The 19,143-nt window shown below is 40.6% G+C and overlaps 1 protein-coding gene across 4 annotated transcripts in view; it reads right to left on the bottom strand.

Annotated features, from left to right (window-relative positions):
* rims1b (regulating synaptic membrane exocytosis 1b) overlaps positions 1-19,143 on the bottom strand; it is an 83,386-nt gene that overhangs the window by 19,191 nt on the left and 45,052 nt on the right. Inside the window, exons 6-22 of one of the 4 annotated variants that reach the window (XM_038714501.1) lie at positions 16,417-16,457; positions 16,015-16,125; positions 15,640-15,739; positions 14,393-14,516; positions 13,863-13,909; positions 13,572-13,687; positions 13,354-13,484; positions 12,886-13,057; positions 10,869-11,022; positions 8,469-8,622; positions 6,781-6,897; positions 6,286-6,348; positions 5,717-5,794; positions 2,691-2,810; positions 1,827-1,916; positions 714-791; positions 126-191 (exon numbers count right to left, since the gene is read on the bottom strand). In XM_038714501.1, the coding sequence (XP_038570429.1) occupies positions 126-191; positions 714-791; positions 1,827-1,916; positions 2,691-2,810; positions 5,717-5,794; positions 6,286-6,348; positions 6,781-6,897; positions 8,469-8,622; positions 10,869-11,022; positions 12,886-13,057; positions 13,354-13,484; positions 13,572-13,687; positions 13,863-13,909; positions 14,393-14,516; positions 15,640-15,739; positions 16,015-16,125; positions 16,417-16,457 (1,762 nt within the window). The remainder of the gene's footprint in view (positions 1-125; positions 192-713; positions 792-1,826; positions 1,917-2,690; positions 2,811-5,716; positions 5,795-6,285; positions 6,349-6,780; positions 6,898-8,468; positions 8,623-10,868; positions 11,023-12,885; positions 13,058-13,353; positions 13,485-13,571; positions 13,688-13,862; positions 13,910-14,392; positions 14,517-15,639; positions 15,740-16,014; positions 16,126-16,416; positions 16,458-19,143) is intronic. The other 3 variants (XM_038714498.1, XM_038714499.1, XM_038714500.1) reach the window with 3 other exon arrangements.

The following is a 19,143-nucleotide window of genomic DNA, read 5'->3' as shown; positions in this document are numbered from 1 at the left end:
CGAGTAAATGAAAAATTCAATGTTCCAGACCAGTCACAGATGTTCAGAGATCATCCAGAGAAGAAGCGACAGTTATGAGAAGAAATAAAAGTTAGGTGAGTGAATGAATGAATGAATGATCTTACCTGTCGCCCTCCAGGCTTTTTTTGCTGCCCCTTTGACAGTTTGGACTGGATGAATTGCTACACTGCCTGGTTCGGCAAACAGCAACCACAGAGAGAGAGAGAGAGGGAGAGAGAGAGAGGAAGAAAAACAAACACGATGTGGAGAATGATGACCCACAGAAGAATGGCAAAACTCAATACTGACTGATGTGTGTTAGATATAATGTAAAAGGTTCAAGCCGAGCCATTACAGTTTGTAAAAGGAATATAGCTGAGAATTGCACATTGCACATCATTTTCTTTTCCACCAGCAGCAATATCACAGAAAAGAAAGCGCTTTCAAGGCAGAGAAGTTGGAAAATTCATAACAGGTGCTCAGCAGAAAGAGCAGGTGCAGCACAATAAAAGAGGGATTTCGCAGCCTTAGACCACCAATATTTACAGGAAAGTGGAAAGAAACAGTGCTGATCACAAGATCTGCGCAACGCTATCATCTACAGGATGTGCTCTAGGCTACAGGATAGGCTTCGAAGGTACAAGCAGGCAAGCAGAGCTGTAGCTCAGTGTTTTCAGAGGTGGGCACAGCAGGAGGGTGCAGGCCTGGTATACCTGTCGTCCTCAGAGGCCACATGTTCTACTAAGATCCTGGGGCTTGGGGGAGTCTTGCGGGGCAAAGAGTTGGAGCACCTAGAGGGGCGGAAGGGTGGGGGGAGGAGCATCCCAAGGTAGGAACACCAGGAGAGGTTGTTAGTGAGTAAAGGGACAGTCGAGGCTTTGAAATCGCGAATGCATGATAAATTTGCAAAATCATAGCATAATATCAGTCAACAGATTCGCCTTGCCTTGACTTGACTTATCGTATATCTCAAGTCATTATAAGCACTGTACAAATTAACTCACAGAGTGATCATCTTACTGGCAACTTAGATGTTGCTTTTTATTTATTTAAAGGAATAGCTTTCTCATTTTGGAAAACACACTTAATAGTTTTTAAGACATAGTCAGATAAGCAATAGCCAGGAAATGCAGCTTAACTTAGAATAAATAAAGGGGGGAAGCAGACAGACCTGGTTGTGTCCATAGGTAACTAAATCCACCTATAAGCATCCACCTAAAGCTCATAAATGAACATGTTATATTTAATATTTTTTAACTGTACAAAAACATGAAGTGTAGATATGGTTTACCACTGAACAGAGCCAGGCCAGTTGTTTCCCTCTTTTTCCAGCCTTTACAGACATAAGAGTGGTATCAATCTTCTCACCTATTTCTCTGGAAGAAAATTAATAAGCACATTTCCCAAAATGTCTGAGTGAAACCTGCACTGACATAACCTTCCAGGGATTTACATTAAATTGTGTCATTATTTAGACTGCCAAACACTACCGGCTTATTTTCTGTCTTTGAAATTAAAGATATTTCAGTAATTCCAACCAGGGAACATGTTTTTCTATGAAAGTGTGCAATGGCAATTCATTCATGTATGACACGGACGCATGACATGAACTAGAGTGAAGACATGCAGCAGCTAAAACCTTATCCTCAGTGCTGGATGATTCAATCATGCAGTCCAGAAAAAAAAAAAAACTGATTTGAAAGCTGTCACTGAAGATATTTTCAGCAGATCATTGTTTCTGTATCCATCTTAATAAAAAATAAAATATTAGAATCTTTTGCTAATTAAATTCATGTACTGCATCCAAAATGTGTGAATGATTGTACCTGTCTCTGTCAGGGGAGTGAAAGTTGGTGTCTGGTCTCAGACAAGTGGTGCTGGCACTCCTCACTCTGTCCAACGACGGCTGCAGGTCGCTGCACCGTCACAACATGGCAGAAGAGAGAGAAAGAAAGATAACGAGAGAAAGAAATAGAGATGGAGACAAGATGTACAAGGACAGAGGATGCGAGCAGAGGTGTCAGGGAGAAGAGAGTGGAATGACGTGAGAGAACAAAAGGGTTACGAGTAGGAGGTAGACAAAGAGAAATACAGAGAAAGTGAGAAAATGCAGGATAATGTGTGGTAAAGTTAAGAAAAAGAGAGAGACGGGAGATAGAGGGAATGAAGGAGAGACAAAAAGAGAAAAATGAAGGCCATCAGACAGTGCAGTCACATGTAATGGCCCTGATGCTGTATCTCCGTTTATCATAGCCAGTCATTCCTTGCGGCCATACACTGTGAGACCACTCAGATGGAAGGTTGGTGAGTTGCCATGGGAACCAGGTCCAAGTGGGAGAGGGGACTGGTTGTAAGTGTGAATGCGTGAGGGGGGTGAATGAGTGAAGAGGAGAGGAGCCGCCAGTGTTCAGGTCTACTCTTCCTGCAGCTGTATGTTTGTCAAGTCATGCTGCTCTGTGACAACGGTTCCTTTCAACAGATGGCTGGCTCCGTGCCATCGCATGACATTGCACATAATGCCTCATGGATGGCAACAAGGGCTTAGGAGTTTAGTGTTTGTTTAATGCTCTGCCAGTACATGCTTAAGCCTCTGCTATCAGTTGTCACCCGAAAAAGAGAGAAACTAAAGGTTCTGGGTGGAGGGAGGACAAGGGGGGGGAGATTGTGCGTGAGGTGGGTGTTTTTCTTACCTAACCGTGACCTCATCAGTGAACCTGAGCACACGGTGTGTAAGGATGCTACGAGGCATGGTGCCGCCCCCGTCCTGCCTGCGGTGTGGCTTTCTCTTTAGGCATGCAGGGAGGGTGGAGCTGTAAGCAGGGCCCCACCCACACGAGGCGGGGAAAGACCCGCGTGCAAAGGAAGGCAAAGGGAAACAAAAATGATACATGCAACTGACAGAAATAAGCAGCGACAAAGTAAGTGAAGGGGAAGAAAACAAAAGCGTGAAACTAAGCAGGCTTCTTGCAAATGATCAGGAGAGACAAAGAAGCAACATTCACACTATCACATTATGGTGCAACATAAAATATGGTTTCCTTCTCAACTCCCTACTCAGAATATATGAGAATGGATTGCTATAGATTTGAAATGTGCCTGCTGGTGATCACCAGGCATAGCCAATCACTAAATGAACACATGAGATGAACTGCATCCTGACCTCAGAGTGAGGAATTCATTATGTAAGAGTGTAGAGATGGTTCCTCTTGCCCTCCCTCACATATATGGGGAGATTACTTGTAATACTGATTATATAACACAATCTACAGATCTAAAGCCGTTGAGGCCGTACGTGGCGAGGAAACCGAGCTATGGTAGATCTATAAAATGTATAGGAGTGCCATGAGAGCACAACAGAGAGAAATGGACGGATCATTATGTGTTTTCAGTGCTGAGAGAAAAATAGAGTATGCTTCATGTGACTATGCACCGATCTGGTACACATTATGATGCCAGGATCAACATCTTATAAATACATTAAAGGACAGTATCGATGGTTTTGCATGTTTTAGCCCATTAACTGCAACTCACATATTCTTTACATAATGCTGACCATTTCCAAACCATTCCATACAAGTTAGTACCAATTAGGTACAAATTAGTACCTAATATGGGGCAGCTGCCACTCAGGAGATAGAGTGGGTTGCCTCTATTTGGAAGATCGGTGGTGTGGTTCCCAGGATTCACTTGTCTGCATGTCAAAGTGTCCTTGGGCAAGATACTGAACCCCAAATTGCAAATTGTGCGTGAATGTTAATTTCGGTTTCTTAGGCAGTTGGTAGTGTGTGAACAGGTGAATGTGACATAGTGTAAAAGTGCTTTGAGTGGTTGGAAGACTAAAGAGGTGCTATGCAAGTACAGACCGTTGAATTTACTAGTTATACTAGGACACCATGCCCCTTGTTTGTAAACGAGGCTTTCTGTTATAATAACATAAATAATCTGTAGTCTGCAAACACAACCCAAGATAACCTGATGAGATCATTTTGGGATATTTTCTCTATAAGGATAAGGCTCCTCCAGAGACTCAGGAGATACTAAATTGACAATAGTCGTGTTTCCATCACTGTTTTTTTACGCGCATTTTGAAGTCTTGCATTAGAAAAGGTTGATGTAAATATGACTAAATTCAGGGGAAAAAAAGTTTTTACTCTCGCTTGAGGTGATTTTTGCCTTTGTAGAAAAAGAGTAAATGTGCTAATTGGGAGATGGAAACACTTTTTCTAAATAAGGTCTGACATAGCGAACTTGTAACTCACGTCTGATCAGCTGTTTCTGCTGTCGGCTCTTGCCTGATATTCTTATAACGTGTGGAGACATGGCTGGTAGCAACTTCTGCTTAATACACATTCCTGGGGACCTCGCTCCATTTTTCTCAAATCCACAGTCCTCAGTTCCATGCAACTGGTTTTATTTCTGGTTTGGAACCCATACGTCGTGTTTATTACTGCCATGTGTAACGTCAACTACTGACATAACTACACTTGTCGTGGCCTGGTTTATTCGCTCCAAACCAGCTGATGGAAACACAACTAATTCGCAGTTTCTATATTTTCTTTTTTTGCGACATTTCAAAAGTCTGCTTAAAATTTGCATGACAATTGGATGGAAACATGTCTAATAACACGTAAAATTGATCTACTGTCCCTTTAAACAAGACTAAGAGTCTGCAGCCACGCAAGCAACTCTGTGGTGCCTGGTGCTTTTGAGCTAAATGCTAGTGTCAGCATGGCTAACAATGACAGTATTGACATGCTGATGTTTTGCAGGTATAATGTTCACTGTATCCACCTTAACCAGCATGGTAGCAGGTTAAGTAGCACTAAAAATGTACAGCTGAGGCAGCTGGTAGTATCATAATTATGTGGTAATACATCCAATAATTGGAGACATTTTACACAATACCACAAATTTCAGCCTCATGGTGGCGCTAGAGCAGTGGTTCTCAAAGTGGGTCCTTGAGGGGGTTCCCCAGCAAAAAGGGGAATAATTTATTTACACTATATTTCCATCAGTAAGTAACACAATGACAGAACGTATGACTATTCTGGCCATGGTTTTCATAAGCTTTCTATAATAAAACATTTTAAATCCAAAATCCTATCAGATTGGGGACCCTGGGACAAAATCTTTTCAAATAGCGGTCCGTGGTCTAATTTGTGTCATTTTAGGGGATTCATCCTCTAGGAACCATGGGAAATCTGGTAATCACAAATGTATCTGTACAAAATTATACAAAGTATCTGACAACAAAGCTTCCAGATGGCATACCTGCTTTGACTGCACCAATGACTACCTGTTCTTAACTGCTACTTAAAACTTTGGTTTGGTGTAAAATCAGTCTTCAAACTTCTGTTATGCTATAGAAAATAGTCAGATGTGACGTCAATTACATGGGGTTTGGAGTTAATGGTCTACAAGATGTAAGAAGATGTAAGAACATCAGTATGGCCTTGCAAAGCATTGCATAATACAGAGGGGAAAGCAACACAGACCATTTAGTTAGTCAAAGCGGCACCATGACAAAGCAACTCGGCACACACTCCAACCAGAGCAAGGACAAGCAGCACAGTGGTCTGGGAGACATATAGGCATTCATTGCATTGAGAGAACACTGCCGCAACTTAAGGACCCACCAACTCCACAAATGAGTCTGGGAAAGCTGGACAGGCACAGAGAAGGGTGTGCACGACTGCCTTTCACTCTAAACGCTTACCTGTAAATGTCTTTATGGATACCATTTACTAACAGGGGCATTTTGGGGGGGAGTGTGTGGCTGTATCTACCTATGCCCCTGGTTGTATGAGTGAAGATCATGGATGTAAAGCAAGACAAGAAGAAAAGTGGAAAAAATATACAACTGCTGTGAGTGAACATATCAAATGCAATAAAACAAAAGAAATTAATCAAAAGAGCTTTGCCTTCATTGAGGTCAGTCACTGAGCAGGTCTCTAATCTCCTCACACAGTGATCACTGTGTTGTGTGTGTTTTTTTTACCAGACAGTTGTGCTGATTGACAATAGTCAGACATGGATTTATGAGTGTGCAACAACTATTTGACCCTGATGTGACACTTTGAATTTTGTGTTCATGCAGTTGCAAAAAAGCAGACATATACTGTACAGTATCTACAGTCCACTCAAGATAATCAACACTCTGTTTGCAACCTCAAGTGTGTAAAGATGGAGTTGTTGAAGTATAATGAGAATGGAAATGATAATAAAATGGCATATTTTATCCAAATAAAGCTGAATGGTGGTTGTTGTCTTTGTTAAAAGTTTTACCTGTTTGTGTGCAGGCACTCGGCACTCCCGCCGCGGACAGACCTGTGCATCTCCAGGACCTCACTGTCATTGCCATGACGATGGGTGAACAAATGAGAAACAACCCGAGAAAACACAACAGAAGAGGATGGCAACTCAGACAGGCAAAGTGAATTTATGAATGAGAGAAACCAGGAAATCATAATCCTGAGATTTCAGTTAAGTCTGCATTGAGCAGTACAGAATGATATAACAAACTTAGTATGTTGCAATGACTAGTTTCACGCTGTTAGTAGTATTAGTAGAAATTAGATAGACACATTGATTAACCAAATCAAGATTTAACCTTTATAAACTACTAATATTATAAATAGTACCATTTCAGGACTCCAAAATTACATTTTGGAACTTTATTTCATGATGAAGACCAGAGCTGCTGTCACATCTTTGCTGAATGACCCACTAGGAGCACTAATGCAATGTGTGTGAATCTTTAACAACAAGTACACAGGTTACCTGTCCTCAGAGTACTCGTAGTCCGAGTCACCAGAGCGTTGGTGCTCCAAGTGGGAGTCGTTGTAGCGAGAGGGAGAGTGGGAGTGATGCCGGTTCTGGTGGATCTCATCCAGACTCCTGATTAAAATACAAATACCTCATGAATTTAAGGTTTTCATTTTGGTATCATATGAATGTTGGTCCATTAGTTATTATAATATTTCAATATGTCCACCCTTACTTTTGGTCTGATCTAACACAATCTGAATGAACACATAACAATTTGAATTTATTCAGCAAAATGAAGGGCAACGTCAGATGCCCTGATGTTGTTTGGTTGGACTCTGGTTAAATTTTCAACAAAAATAAGAATGCAATGCAAGTGTGACAATGTTATTACAATTACATAGCATACAGGCAACACACCATAACAAAATAACTGATCTTTGACAAAAATTGTGTAAGTTCTCTGGTATTGCTCTGTAACATAAATGCTGTTTTAATTCACAAATTATTTCCACTTTTTCTTCAATGTCAGTGCATCAGCAATTTCACATTAAAAGCACTCCAGCGATCCCTATGTTTCCAGAAAGGCTTTTAATTTGAAACATATACAGAAAATAGCTGCTGTCGTACTGATGGAAGTAATATGATGGAAATGTACTTTATTCTAAATTTAGAGTGTGAGCCATTGTAGTGCAGGGACATCCATCCACCCTCAATATTTTTTACTCTTTTATGAGTCTTCATGTTGGCCACTTCTCAACACAACAATTTACAAATGGCCTTATCGATGCTTGAAAAGCAAAATCTCAGAGGAAGTGACAGCACATCTGTAAATCAGACAGACTACAAAGACAGCAGCACACAACCTCTGCTTGTTTTTGGTTGACATAACTTAGTTTGATCTGCTTAGTTGCTCAGCTGGTTATAAACGGATGTGTGCTAGCAGTTATAACAGATAAGAAAATGATCATGATGAACCCATTCCTGCAGAATACTTCACTGGTGAACTATCAAATGCAGCAGAAGCAACATGTTTGATGTGTGTTATGCGTTGAAAGAAAGAAAGACGCAAAGGTAACAGATAGCAGTAGAAAAATTGATTAATTTGGCTGAATTGGGTCCAGCCTGTCAGCTGTCACACATTGTTGATATTCCTGCCCAACTCTCTCCATTTAATATCGAGGATGTAATGTATTATTACAAGTTCTTTCATTCCCAACTCATATGGAAACTAAAAGCTAGACATATTGTAAGTTTTTCAGCCATGCTGGCTTTAACATATTCGGGTACCTCAAACTGTCAGAAGAGTTAACTATATAGACATACACAACAGAGATGTGTATTAATTGGTAGTGATTTGGCCATAAAGTAGTGAGATTAAAATCATTCATAAACACATGTTAACAAGCCGCATAAATTCCCTGACACATGTACAGTATAGTGAGGCACTCACACTGACTGGTATTGTTGAAGGCGAAACAATAATCTGATTAAAAAGCAAAAATGCCAGATGTGTGAACATGTAATTGAGACTCTACAGTGGCATTACCTTTAAACAACACTGAGATCATTAAAAGTCAGTATTTACTGGCTGAACAATCTCAGTACTGCATATGTAGTGCATATAAAAACGTTTTAAATATTGGTTAATACAGGAATTTCAACCCACACACCAATGACAATGTTCACCAGGTGATGCTGACCTTTGCATGGGCACGTGTGCGGGCCGTGACCGAGCCCTGCAGGAATCCTCTCTGTGAGGAGACACTGAACGGGAGCGGTGCTGGACGGGCCGCTCCTGCTCAGGCACAGCCAACGTACTGCCCCGCTCTCTCTCCCTGGAGTTACGCTCCGCACCTATACACACACACACACACACACACAAACACACACACAAACGCACACACACACAGATCACGCATGGATACACACACACACACATACACAAACACACACAAACACACACACAAACGCACACACACAGATCATGCATGGATACACACACACGCACACATACACACACACACATTGATACAAACGTGTTTGTTGATTCATGGATACACCGTTCACACACACAAGCATGGATACACATACAGAAACACACACACACATCCAGGCATTAGTTGTGTGTCTTTTGATTAGGATGTATCAGTTGTGCTACTGACTACCACTACAGATGCCCCTCTCTTACAGACTGTAGAACATCACATCAGGATGTTTTACAGACAAATGGCCAGCTAGCAAACAGGTTCGCTGGCCTGAGTAGCTGACTGTTTCTGCAGTGACTCTGTCGGACCTGAGATCAGTGAGATTTGCATCTCTCACTTCTCGGTTTAACCTGCATGGAGCGCCAGAATATTCACCCCCTGGGGATACTTAGCTACTACGGCTACAAAGAATATATATAATCCACAAGATACAGAACAATACAGATAATACTTCAAATGCACGAGATTAATATTTACATAATCTCTATAAACAGATATCTGCATATCAATGCAAAATTGTCATCAGACGATGGGTTCTGAGACTGATTTAGAGAACCTGTATTAGTTTAATTTTCTAGCTACATGTAGATGGATCATTTAGACAAAGACAGTTGGAACACATTAAAGGCTTAATTATATATGTAACTCTCCTGGTTGAATCATCAGTACAAAAGGTGAGCAACACTTACAGAAAATATGTGGTTGTTTGACAAAGAAAGTCAAGGTACAAGTCTGTGTATAAAAAATTATGACTCCCAAGATAAAAATCTGTTTAAATGATCTCCCTTTTAGATTCTGGGTTAACTGTGGATGAATTCAGCAACTTTGGCATCTTGGCAGCAACTATGGCGTCTTGTATTATTGCGGTTTTGAACAAAGAAATGTTTGGATTTTGCTACAGCTCCTCCCACTTAACAACTCTACTTTGCATTTATCTGTTTAAAAGATGAGATGTATCATGTATATTATTATTATCATATATATTCATTTATATCATATATCATATATTCAGAAAATATATAAATGCGCATTATTAGTGCACAATTACAATCTGAGCACAGTTCATGCCTAAGCATAAAAATAAGCACAGCAACGTTCAAATAATAATAATAATAACACTCAAAAAAACTTCAAGTGTGGCAAACCATAGCAATCTGATATTTGGAAACGCCAAAATGAACCATATAAATGTATGAATATTTAAATCAGGACAACATTCATCTGACAGGAAATTAAGCCATAGCAGAAACAGTCAAACAAAAAAGCAGTTGTAGTGATTCTATTGTCCAAAATAACACAAATTCAGCTTCTGCTGTACATGTTCAGTGTCCTTTCAGTGAAGTAAGCAACTTTTGGGATGAACTATAAGCATGCAGGAGAATGGCAGGAAACTCAGTGGAATGGCAGTGGACAACTGCAGCTCTACTGTCTAACATGCACTCAGTGCGTCAGTGTTTCTATGGTCCAGCAGAAGAGGAGAAACTGTTCACTGCAGCCTCAGTAAAGTACAGTACACTGCTAAACTGCAGCACAGCAGTAAAGGCTATACACTACAACACTGCAATACAAAATCATCAGTCCAGCAGCAAAATGATGAATTGCAAAACTCTTTGGAGTGTTGCTTTTAGCTGATACAGCAAAGTTGAATAAATTACTTTAATTTGGGTGTGCAATTTGTTCTAAAACATAGAGTGGAGTCAAAAGGAGCCTGGAAGGTTTGGGAGAAACACATGGAGGGAGGATGCAAAGAAGACACTTTCTCACCCAGTGCTGGACGCCGATAGGCTAATACAAGGAAATACTCAGTAACCATGGCCCCCACCCACCTTTAGTCACTACCATCAAACCATCATCAAACTCTGTATCAATGATGCGATGAGACCCTGCACACGCACACACACAAATACAACACACACATACAGGACAGGTAAGGTTGAGAGATTCTGTGATTCAGTCTCCCACACAGAGAGACACAAAAGAGAAAGCTCAGTAAAGAAGAGGTTAACCACTGCACACGCAGACACCCTGTAGGATTATAACAAGGGATTAAATCATACACATACACCAATATTTATATACACATAGCCTGTAAAAATACAGTATAATAAGACATACTCTGTAGTTTCTTGCTGGGGCTGTCTCCATGGACGTGTCTGCGTGGTAGATAGGGGGAGGGCTGGGGCAGAGGTATAGAGGACACATCATGTGTCTGGAGTTTATACCAATGAGGAATGTCGTCCAGCAGGGCCGTCTCCAACTCTATCAGGATCTGAGAAAGGGAAAGGGTGAAAGAGGCAGGTGAGGGAGAAAAATAGAAACAGACTTTTCAGAGGTGTAAAAAAATGTGTACAAAAGTGTAGAAAATAAACAGGAATTTGTATCCGGTGTAAGGGTGCACAAAACAATGACATGGAGTGCTCTGGTGACCTCAAGGATTAAGGTGCTGATCATGTAATTGCAACATCTATCTCTACTGTCAACTCTCTAATAAAAGCATGCAATGACCAAACTACAGGTGCTGGTCATATAATTAGAATATCATCAAAAAGTTGATTTATTTCAGTAATTCCATTCAAAAAGTGAAACTTGGATATTATATTCATTCATTACACACAGATTGATATATTCAAATGTTTATTTCATTTAATTGTGATGATCAAAACTCACAACCAAAGAAAATCCCAAATTTACTTAAGACCAATAAAAAAAAGGATTTTTAGAAATGTTGGCCAACTGAAAAGTATGAACATGAAAAGTATGAGCATGTAAAGCATTCAATACTTAGTTGGGGCTCCTTTTGCCTGAATTACTGCAGCAATGCGGCGTGGCATGGAGTCGATCAGTCTGTGGCACTGCTCAGGTGTTACGAGAGCCCAGGTTGCTCTGATAGTGGCCTTCAGCTCTTCTGCATTGTAGGGTCTGGCGTATAGCATCTTCCTCTTCACAATACCCCATAGATTTTCTATAGGGTTAAGGTCAGGCGAGTTTGCTGGCCACTTAAGAACAGGGATACCATGGTCCTTAAACCAGGTACTGGTAGCTTTGGCACTGTGTGCAGGTGCCAAGTCCTGTTGGAAAATGAAATCTGCATCTCCATAAAGTTGGTCAGCAGCAGGAAGCATGAAGTGCTCTAAAACTTCCTGGTAGACGGCTGCGTTGACCTTGGACCTCAGAAAACACAGTGGACCAACACCAGCAGATGACATGGCACCCAAACCATCACTGACTGTGGAAACTTTACACTGGACTTCAAGCAACGTGGATTCTGTGCCTCTCCTCTCTTCCTCCAGACTCTGGGACCTTGATTTCCAAAGGAAATGCAAAATTTACTTTCATCAGAGAACATAACTTTGGACCACTAAGCAGCAGTCCAGTCCTTTTTGTCTTTAGCCCAGGCGAGACGCTTCTGACGCTGTGTCTTGTTTAAGAGTGGCTTGACACAAGGAATGCGACAGCTGAAACCCATGTCTTGCATACGTCTGTGCGTGGTGGTTCTTGAAGCACTGACTCCAGCTGCAGTCCACTCTTTGTGAATCTCCCCCACATTTTTGAATGGGTTTTGTTTCACAATCCTCTCCAGGGTGCGGTTATCCCTATTGCTTGTACACTTTTTTCTACCACATCTTTTCCTTCCCTTCGCCTCTCTATTAATGTGCTTGGACACAGAGCTCTGTGAACAGCCAGCCTCTTTAGCAATGACCTTTTGTGTCTTGCCCTTCTTGTGCAAGGTGTCAATGGTCGTCTTTTGGACAGCTGTCAAGTCAGCAGTCTTCCCCATGATTGTGTAGCCTATAGTACAAGACTGACAGACCATTTAAAGGCCTTTGCAGGTGTTTTGAGTTAATTAGCTGATTAGAGTGTGGCACCAGGTGTCAACAATATTGAACACACACACTATTCACAATATTCAAATTTTCTGAAAAACTGATTTTGGGGTTTTCATTAGTTGTCAGTTATAATCATCAAAATTAAAAGGAATGAACACTTGAAATATATCAGTCTGTGTGGAATGAATGTATACATTATACAAGTTTCACATTTTGAATGGAATTACAGAAATAGATCAACTTTTTGATGATATTCTAATTATATGACCAGCACCTGTATATACATGAAAAACCTCATCTCCCACCTCTCCCAGGAATTCACTCTCCTCCTCCTGGACTCTGGGCTGGTCCCAGACTGTGATCTCTAGCATGCGTTCTCTGAAGTCTCGCCGGTGAACGTGGGAATATATGAAGGTCTGGTTCCACTTGGGCTCAGCACTCTTCTTCACTGTTTTAGTCCGCCGTTTACTCTTATCACTAGAACAAAGGCGTGAACACTCAAAGTCTAGATTACAAGGGGAAAGCCTTTAAAAAACGGCATTCCTGAAAAATAACAAGGGTGGATGATTTCAAATGAATGGCATTAAATGCTCAACATACAGTTAAACACTGAAATTCTTCATGCTGCAAATGAGATGAGGCAGATAAATGTTTTTTTTTATATCATTCCTTACTGCTGGTGTGAGGCTCTTTTGTCATGCAGGTCATTACTGATGGACTGTATTTGTGAGATTTACCTACAAAAACAGAACAGAAAAACAGAAAGACCTTACCTTCTATCAGGCAGGAAGTACATCTTGACATAGGGGTTCCGAGGTCGTCCGTCTGGTCGGGGTGGCAGGTCTATGGCTTGAAGGACGTTGACGATCAACTGATGGCCCACTTTGTCGTACCACAGCTTCACCTGGAAAAATGTGTGGAAACAGTTAGCCTCTATCCATATCTATTTCCATTCACCTGAACCTCTGACTCTCCTCTTTCAGATACTCACAGAGAGCTGTCCAGGCAGTACCAGAGGAAGGTCTCGGAGGGTCCCTGGGCTAGTAGGGGACATCACAGATATAGAGGGACGGTCCATCTTTTGCGACTCAAAAGAACTGGAGCCGGCTGTTAAAGAGAGCGAGAGTTGTTGTTATAAGCCATAGACAAAAACTCAATCAACTCCAACATTTGGAGTAAGAGCACAAGAGTAAAGAGTGTATTTCTCTCCAGAAGCTACTTACATAAGCAGTAAACAATGGTAATATACATGACCAATAAAGCTGCTCATATGAACACTTACTAGATTCTAGAGGAGGATGGGATGACTCTGGGATTCTTGGGATGTCTCTGTAAAAAGGGAAAGAGACTCCTGAACTCTCAAATTTACAGACTTGAAATCAACATACTTGCAATGTACAGACAGTCAGGACTTTAGTGTACATTCATCTTTAAAAAATGAATGCGTAAAAGACTCATGTCAACCAACATTTGTAGAAGAAAAGCAAGCAGTCAATCAAATACACATTTACATAATAAACATGGTAGGTAGGCTTGTAGAGGAAAAAGGATAGCTGGAAACAGGGATTTTCTCTTGGATCATAGGATTTCAGGAAAGGCTTAAGGGGAAGGGGCTCCACCCATTAAATCAACACTACTTACTGATATGCTCTATACACTTTTCTCAAGAAGTTTTTGGACATAATTCGGTGGATAGAGCTTTTAGATAAAGGAAGGAGACATATCAAAAGTGTCCGTCAGAAAAAAAAAATCAATCACTCAAGCACTTTAATGATAATTAATACATTTTAATTACATCAGTCTCAGTCTTACCCTATAGGTCTTGAAACAACTATTTCCACTTGAGGTTCAGCCTTGGATTCGAGGATAATGTTGTACACTTCTTTCTTAGTTGCTCCTGGCAACGACTTCCCATTCCACTGCAGCACCTCGTCACCTGGAACCAAGATGGCCAACATACACAATGGTGATCCTGCCTGAAGTTCATCTCACTTTACATTTGATTGTAAAAAGCAGCGTACCACATCTTAAAGTTAAACTGAAATTTAGGTTTTTATGTTAGGAAACACTTAAAAAGAGGATTTTTGGACATATTTGTGAAAATGAATAGCTTGACTCCTTTCATAGCTGACGTTGCTATCAATATTGCACTACTGTCTGGAGAATGTTGATCCAAGATGCTTTTCCCCTTTTTCAACAAGACCAGGTTTGGCGATCAACTGAAAGGAAATTCTGCCAGCTCACTTTTATAACATTCAAGGCTTTTAAGGCCCAATCAAGCTGTTAAGTTTGCATCCCACTCAGAAAGTGAAACCTAACAGGCTAGGCAAAGTAGCTTCACTCCTAAAGTGTGAGCGAGCCTTGCTAGCTAAAGTTAGCACTGAGTCACACATTTTGTTCATGTTATTTCAACACCTGCTGAGTCACCTCAGCTCCTGCACACATCCCACATTATACAAAGGACAGGTATCTAGCTAGCGTTAGCTTTCTCTTTTTCATGACCCTCGATGTGGTGATGGCAAAAGGACCAGACAGCCAAAACTCACAGCAACAGGTAGTTCAGGAACCACACCACTCTGTACATTACCACATGATTCCAATCAAGACACATATTAACTTAGGGAGGGATCAAATCAAAGATATGACTAAGCAATCGGTCCACAGCTGCTTAACTACCTGTGTGTCAGTTGAAGTTCACCCTCAAACAGATATTGCACCTATCAATTTAGACACTGATGTAGGGGGTCAAAAACAAAGTTTGAGATTTTACTAATTCCGCAGCAAAAACTATTTTTTTACTATTAATTATTTATTTATGGTTTATTTAATAGAGATAGATCCACAGTACATAAACAAACTGAGAACAGCTATCAAAAGCAAGTTTCACAGTGTTCATAGTACAAGATGCAATACTAGTACAATGCCAGTACAAGATACAGTAAAACATTTTTGACTTTAAAAATCTGCTTCTCTATTAAACCATTATCAATCACACACAAATAGAAACAATATATGCAACAAATTCAATATAGGCTACAGTGTATTCACGGAAATCACACCTGCACGTAGGTGTCCCACAACATCTGCCAGGCTGCCTTTCTTGACTTTGGTGATAAAGGCCCCAAGTCTCCCTGTCTCTGTCATCTTCCCTCCTACCACCTGCACACAAAGGAGAGAAAGGACAATGCATAGGAACAGAGATTGATGTTGCCAGACTCAGTGACATTTCTCTGTTCTCTGCAGGATTCAGTAATGGCTCAACAGGCACTATTCTACAAACCTGTGTCGTGGAATACTCCACCTTTCACTGTTTGTTACCCAGTACACCACAGCTTTCACAGGAACATCACTGTTTGAACTCATCGCTAAAAGCTAACAAATTATTTACAAGCTAGGTGTGATCTAGGTCTGAATGAGAGTGATTCCCTGCTTACTTTTAGGCCGAGGAGGGAGCCAGCCTCACGCGGCATTGCTGACCTCTTGCTTAGCGTGATGCGTCCGATTAAGTGGTCCCCCTCTTTGGACGGCTGCCATGTAACTGGATGCTACAGGAAGAGATATGAGGTATTGGGCATTGTGACGGAGGGTAGGGAAGAATGGAAGGAAAACAGAGAGGAGGGAAGGAAATAGTAAGAAAAAGGAGGACGGGACAGGTGTGGTGATGTGTGATAATTACTGTTTAGGCTTTGATAGAAAATAGAAAATGTTATTTTTCATTAATGCACTTAATAACATCTGTTTGCATGTGAGTCCATGCAGCTATCTGTTACTGTAAGTAGTCGGGGCAGAGGCAGCATGTTAACGCTCTGAGTCTGTCACGTTTTGCTGAAACTTACATGCCACACTGTAGGATCTAGAGAATGACAGTCCCAGTCACCTGCACAGACAAAAAGGAAGGAAATAAGTTAATTGGCATCTTTCATGTACAGTAAATGTATTTCAAATTTTATGCTTTCAGTTCCAAGAGAAAGACTGCATGTGTCACGGTCTGGGTTGCTGCATGTGTGTTTTGAGTGTTTCCTGTTTGAGTTTGAAGTTTGTCTGTCCCTAGTGTTCTTGTCTTGTTTTACTTCCTGTCTTTGAATGTCGCACCTGTCTCATTCCCCTGATTGTCATCAACTGTGCCTTGTAATCCTCATCCCTCCTGTGTGTGTGTTTATATAGTGGTTGTCTTCCTGGTTGAAGTTGCTGGTGCATTGTCTTCTTCTCTGTAAAACACTGTAGATGTTTCTGTATTTCTGGATCATTCCCTGTGTCACCTACTGTATGTACTTTTGGATTTCCTTTGTATGGGTTGGACTTTTGTTTCCTATTGGATGGTGTCAATGTTTGGATACCGTGCTTTGGTTTGGACTCTTCATTTCGTCTTCTCCTGTTTTGTTAATAAACACCTTGAACTTACTTACTCAACTTGAGTGTCTGCGTTTGGGCCCAAAACCCCTGTTACCGTAAAGTAACAGCATGAGGAAAATATGTTTCCAATTAAACGACCAAAAGATTTTGAGTTTAGGGCCTAACATTGTCATTGTGAGAAGACCTCTCACGGGTTTATCTTCCAATCTTAATTATACATCTTCTCCACCTGACACACTGGCCATTCATAAACATAGTATGGGAATGCCCAAAAGCATAATCAGCGAAGAAGGTTATAACTCGGCTAACATTGACACTAAAATACTTGCTCTACTGGATGTTATGTTTCATGAAATGCCATGATAAATGCAACTACTTGTACCATTGTCTGTTTACAGAAGGATAAAATACTGTCAAAGACTTCTTCATTGAAAGTAACCAAGCTTCTTTAAAGAGGTCATATTATGCTCATTTTCAGGTCAAAATCTTATTTAGGGGTTGTACCAGAACAGGTTTACATGGTTTCATTTAAAAAAAAAAACACCATATTTTTGTCATACTGCACATTGAGAAGCCGGTAACCACAGCTTCGGTTCAGATGTATATGTCCCCCTTACCAGCTTAGCAACATAGACTGGAGCAAGAGTTTCAGTATCCTTCATCCATAAAGTTTTAACTGAGCTCTGTCTCTACTCGCTGCTTGGCGAGCATTATGACACGCATTTTGCTTTGTCGTCACAAACGAGCTGTTTTCAGGCAGTTCAGAGCAGAGTTTTCTGTGGAAGATGGGAACTCCCTTTGGGCTGGACTTTGGGCTTTTTCACTTTGCAAACCTATTACATGCACAAAAAAGGTATATAACTCAATAAGGGAGAGGGAAAAAGCCAAAAAACAGAATATGAACTCTTTAAAAATATCCTATTGATCCATCAATTACAGACTTTTTGTTTTTATTTTTTCCCCCATTTTTGGATTTGTCCTCTTTTGGTGGAGGTTTTTTTTCTTATTTTCTTTATTACCCAATAAAATCAAACACTGAATGACAAAAGGGGGTGTAAGGTATGGAAGAACAGACTGTTAAAGACTGAAATGAAAGACTTTTGGATATTGCAAGTTAAATAGGAAAAAAAGAACCACAAAGACATAAAAGTTACTGACAAACGCAAATAAAATGCAATTACAGAAACACAGCTAAATAAAAATAACTTCATTCATAATCAAACTGATTCACTATGCTCCAAGTTGGTGTGTTCAAAACCCATGCCAGAGCCTGGCCAGGGACAAAGGCAGTGACTGTCGAGTATCCCAGCTCTCATTAACACTGACAGATGGTCGGCTAGAGTAGAAGGACTTTCTGGCCCAACATCAGACCAGAGCAGCCTACAAGATTCATGGCCACTTTTCCACCACAGGAATAAAACAGCAAGATGACATCAGATAAAAAGGACTTTGAGGAACCTCATTTTCAAGGTAAGTGAAATGTTCGAGTTTCTGGCAAAAGAGAGCAAGAAGGGAGATAACAGAGCTCAAACTTTATCGTAAGAAAAATAAACATGCATCGCTGTTTGTCAGACAAGTTTGTTAAGACATTTTTAGTAACAATCAATGGGAATCAAACGGAAAATGACTGCTCCTACAGGTTAGCCATGGATGATGGAGATCAGACGTGACTCTAGTGCTGATAATCTGAAAGTCCACTGAGAATACTTGAGGGGATAAATGCTGACTCCACAGTTTGAGCTGCTGAGTAGGGGTTTTTGTTTGAGGATGAATGCAGATTACAAAATCAGGACTGCTCTTCTAACTGATGCTACATCAAAGCATCAGCTGCAGGTATTAACGTAGTATTGTTCTTGATAAACAGTGTGTGTGGCATAGATCCTGTCCTCATCCACTCCATCTGCTATTTTACCAACTGCAGTTACTAAAATGAACGAGTTCCAAAATCCCTGCTCCCCATGCTACGTCACGATATTGAACTCCCATCAACCTGTTTATGCTCACTTTCACCACATGGTCTCAACAACCTCCCTAAATAAAAACATGAGCTAATTTGGTGTCATTTTGTACATCTTTAGAGTGATTTAAGACAATTTACAAATTCAGTTTTGTTCATTTCAAAAAGAGTTATAACAATCAGTGAAGATAAAGTCAGAAGGCTGAGATGTCCTCCCATCATCAAATAGACAAACATGTGAAGATCATAAAAA

This window comes from Micropterus salmoides, unplaced genomic scaffold (genome assembly GCF_014851395.1).
Source record: "Micropterus salmoides isolate LMB-PRFRI ecotype aquatic unplaced genomic scaffold, ASM1485139v1 Ms_hic_scaffold_12, whole genome shotgun sequence".
Taxonomy (NCBI): domain Eukaryota; kingdom Metazoa; phylum Chordata; class Actinopteri; order Centrarchiformes; family Centrarchidae; genus Micropterus; species Micropterus salmoides.
This window is presented reverse-complemented; position numbering and strand designations above follow the sequence as displayed.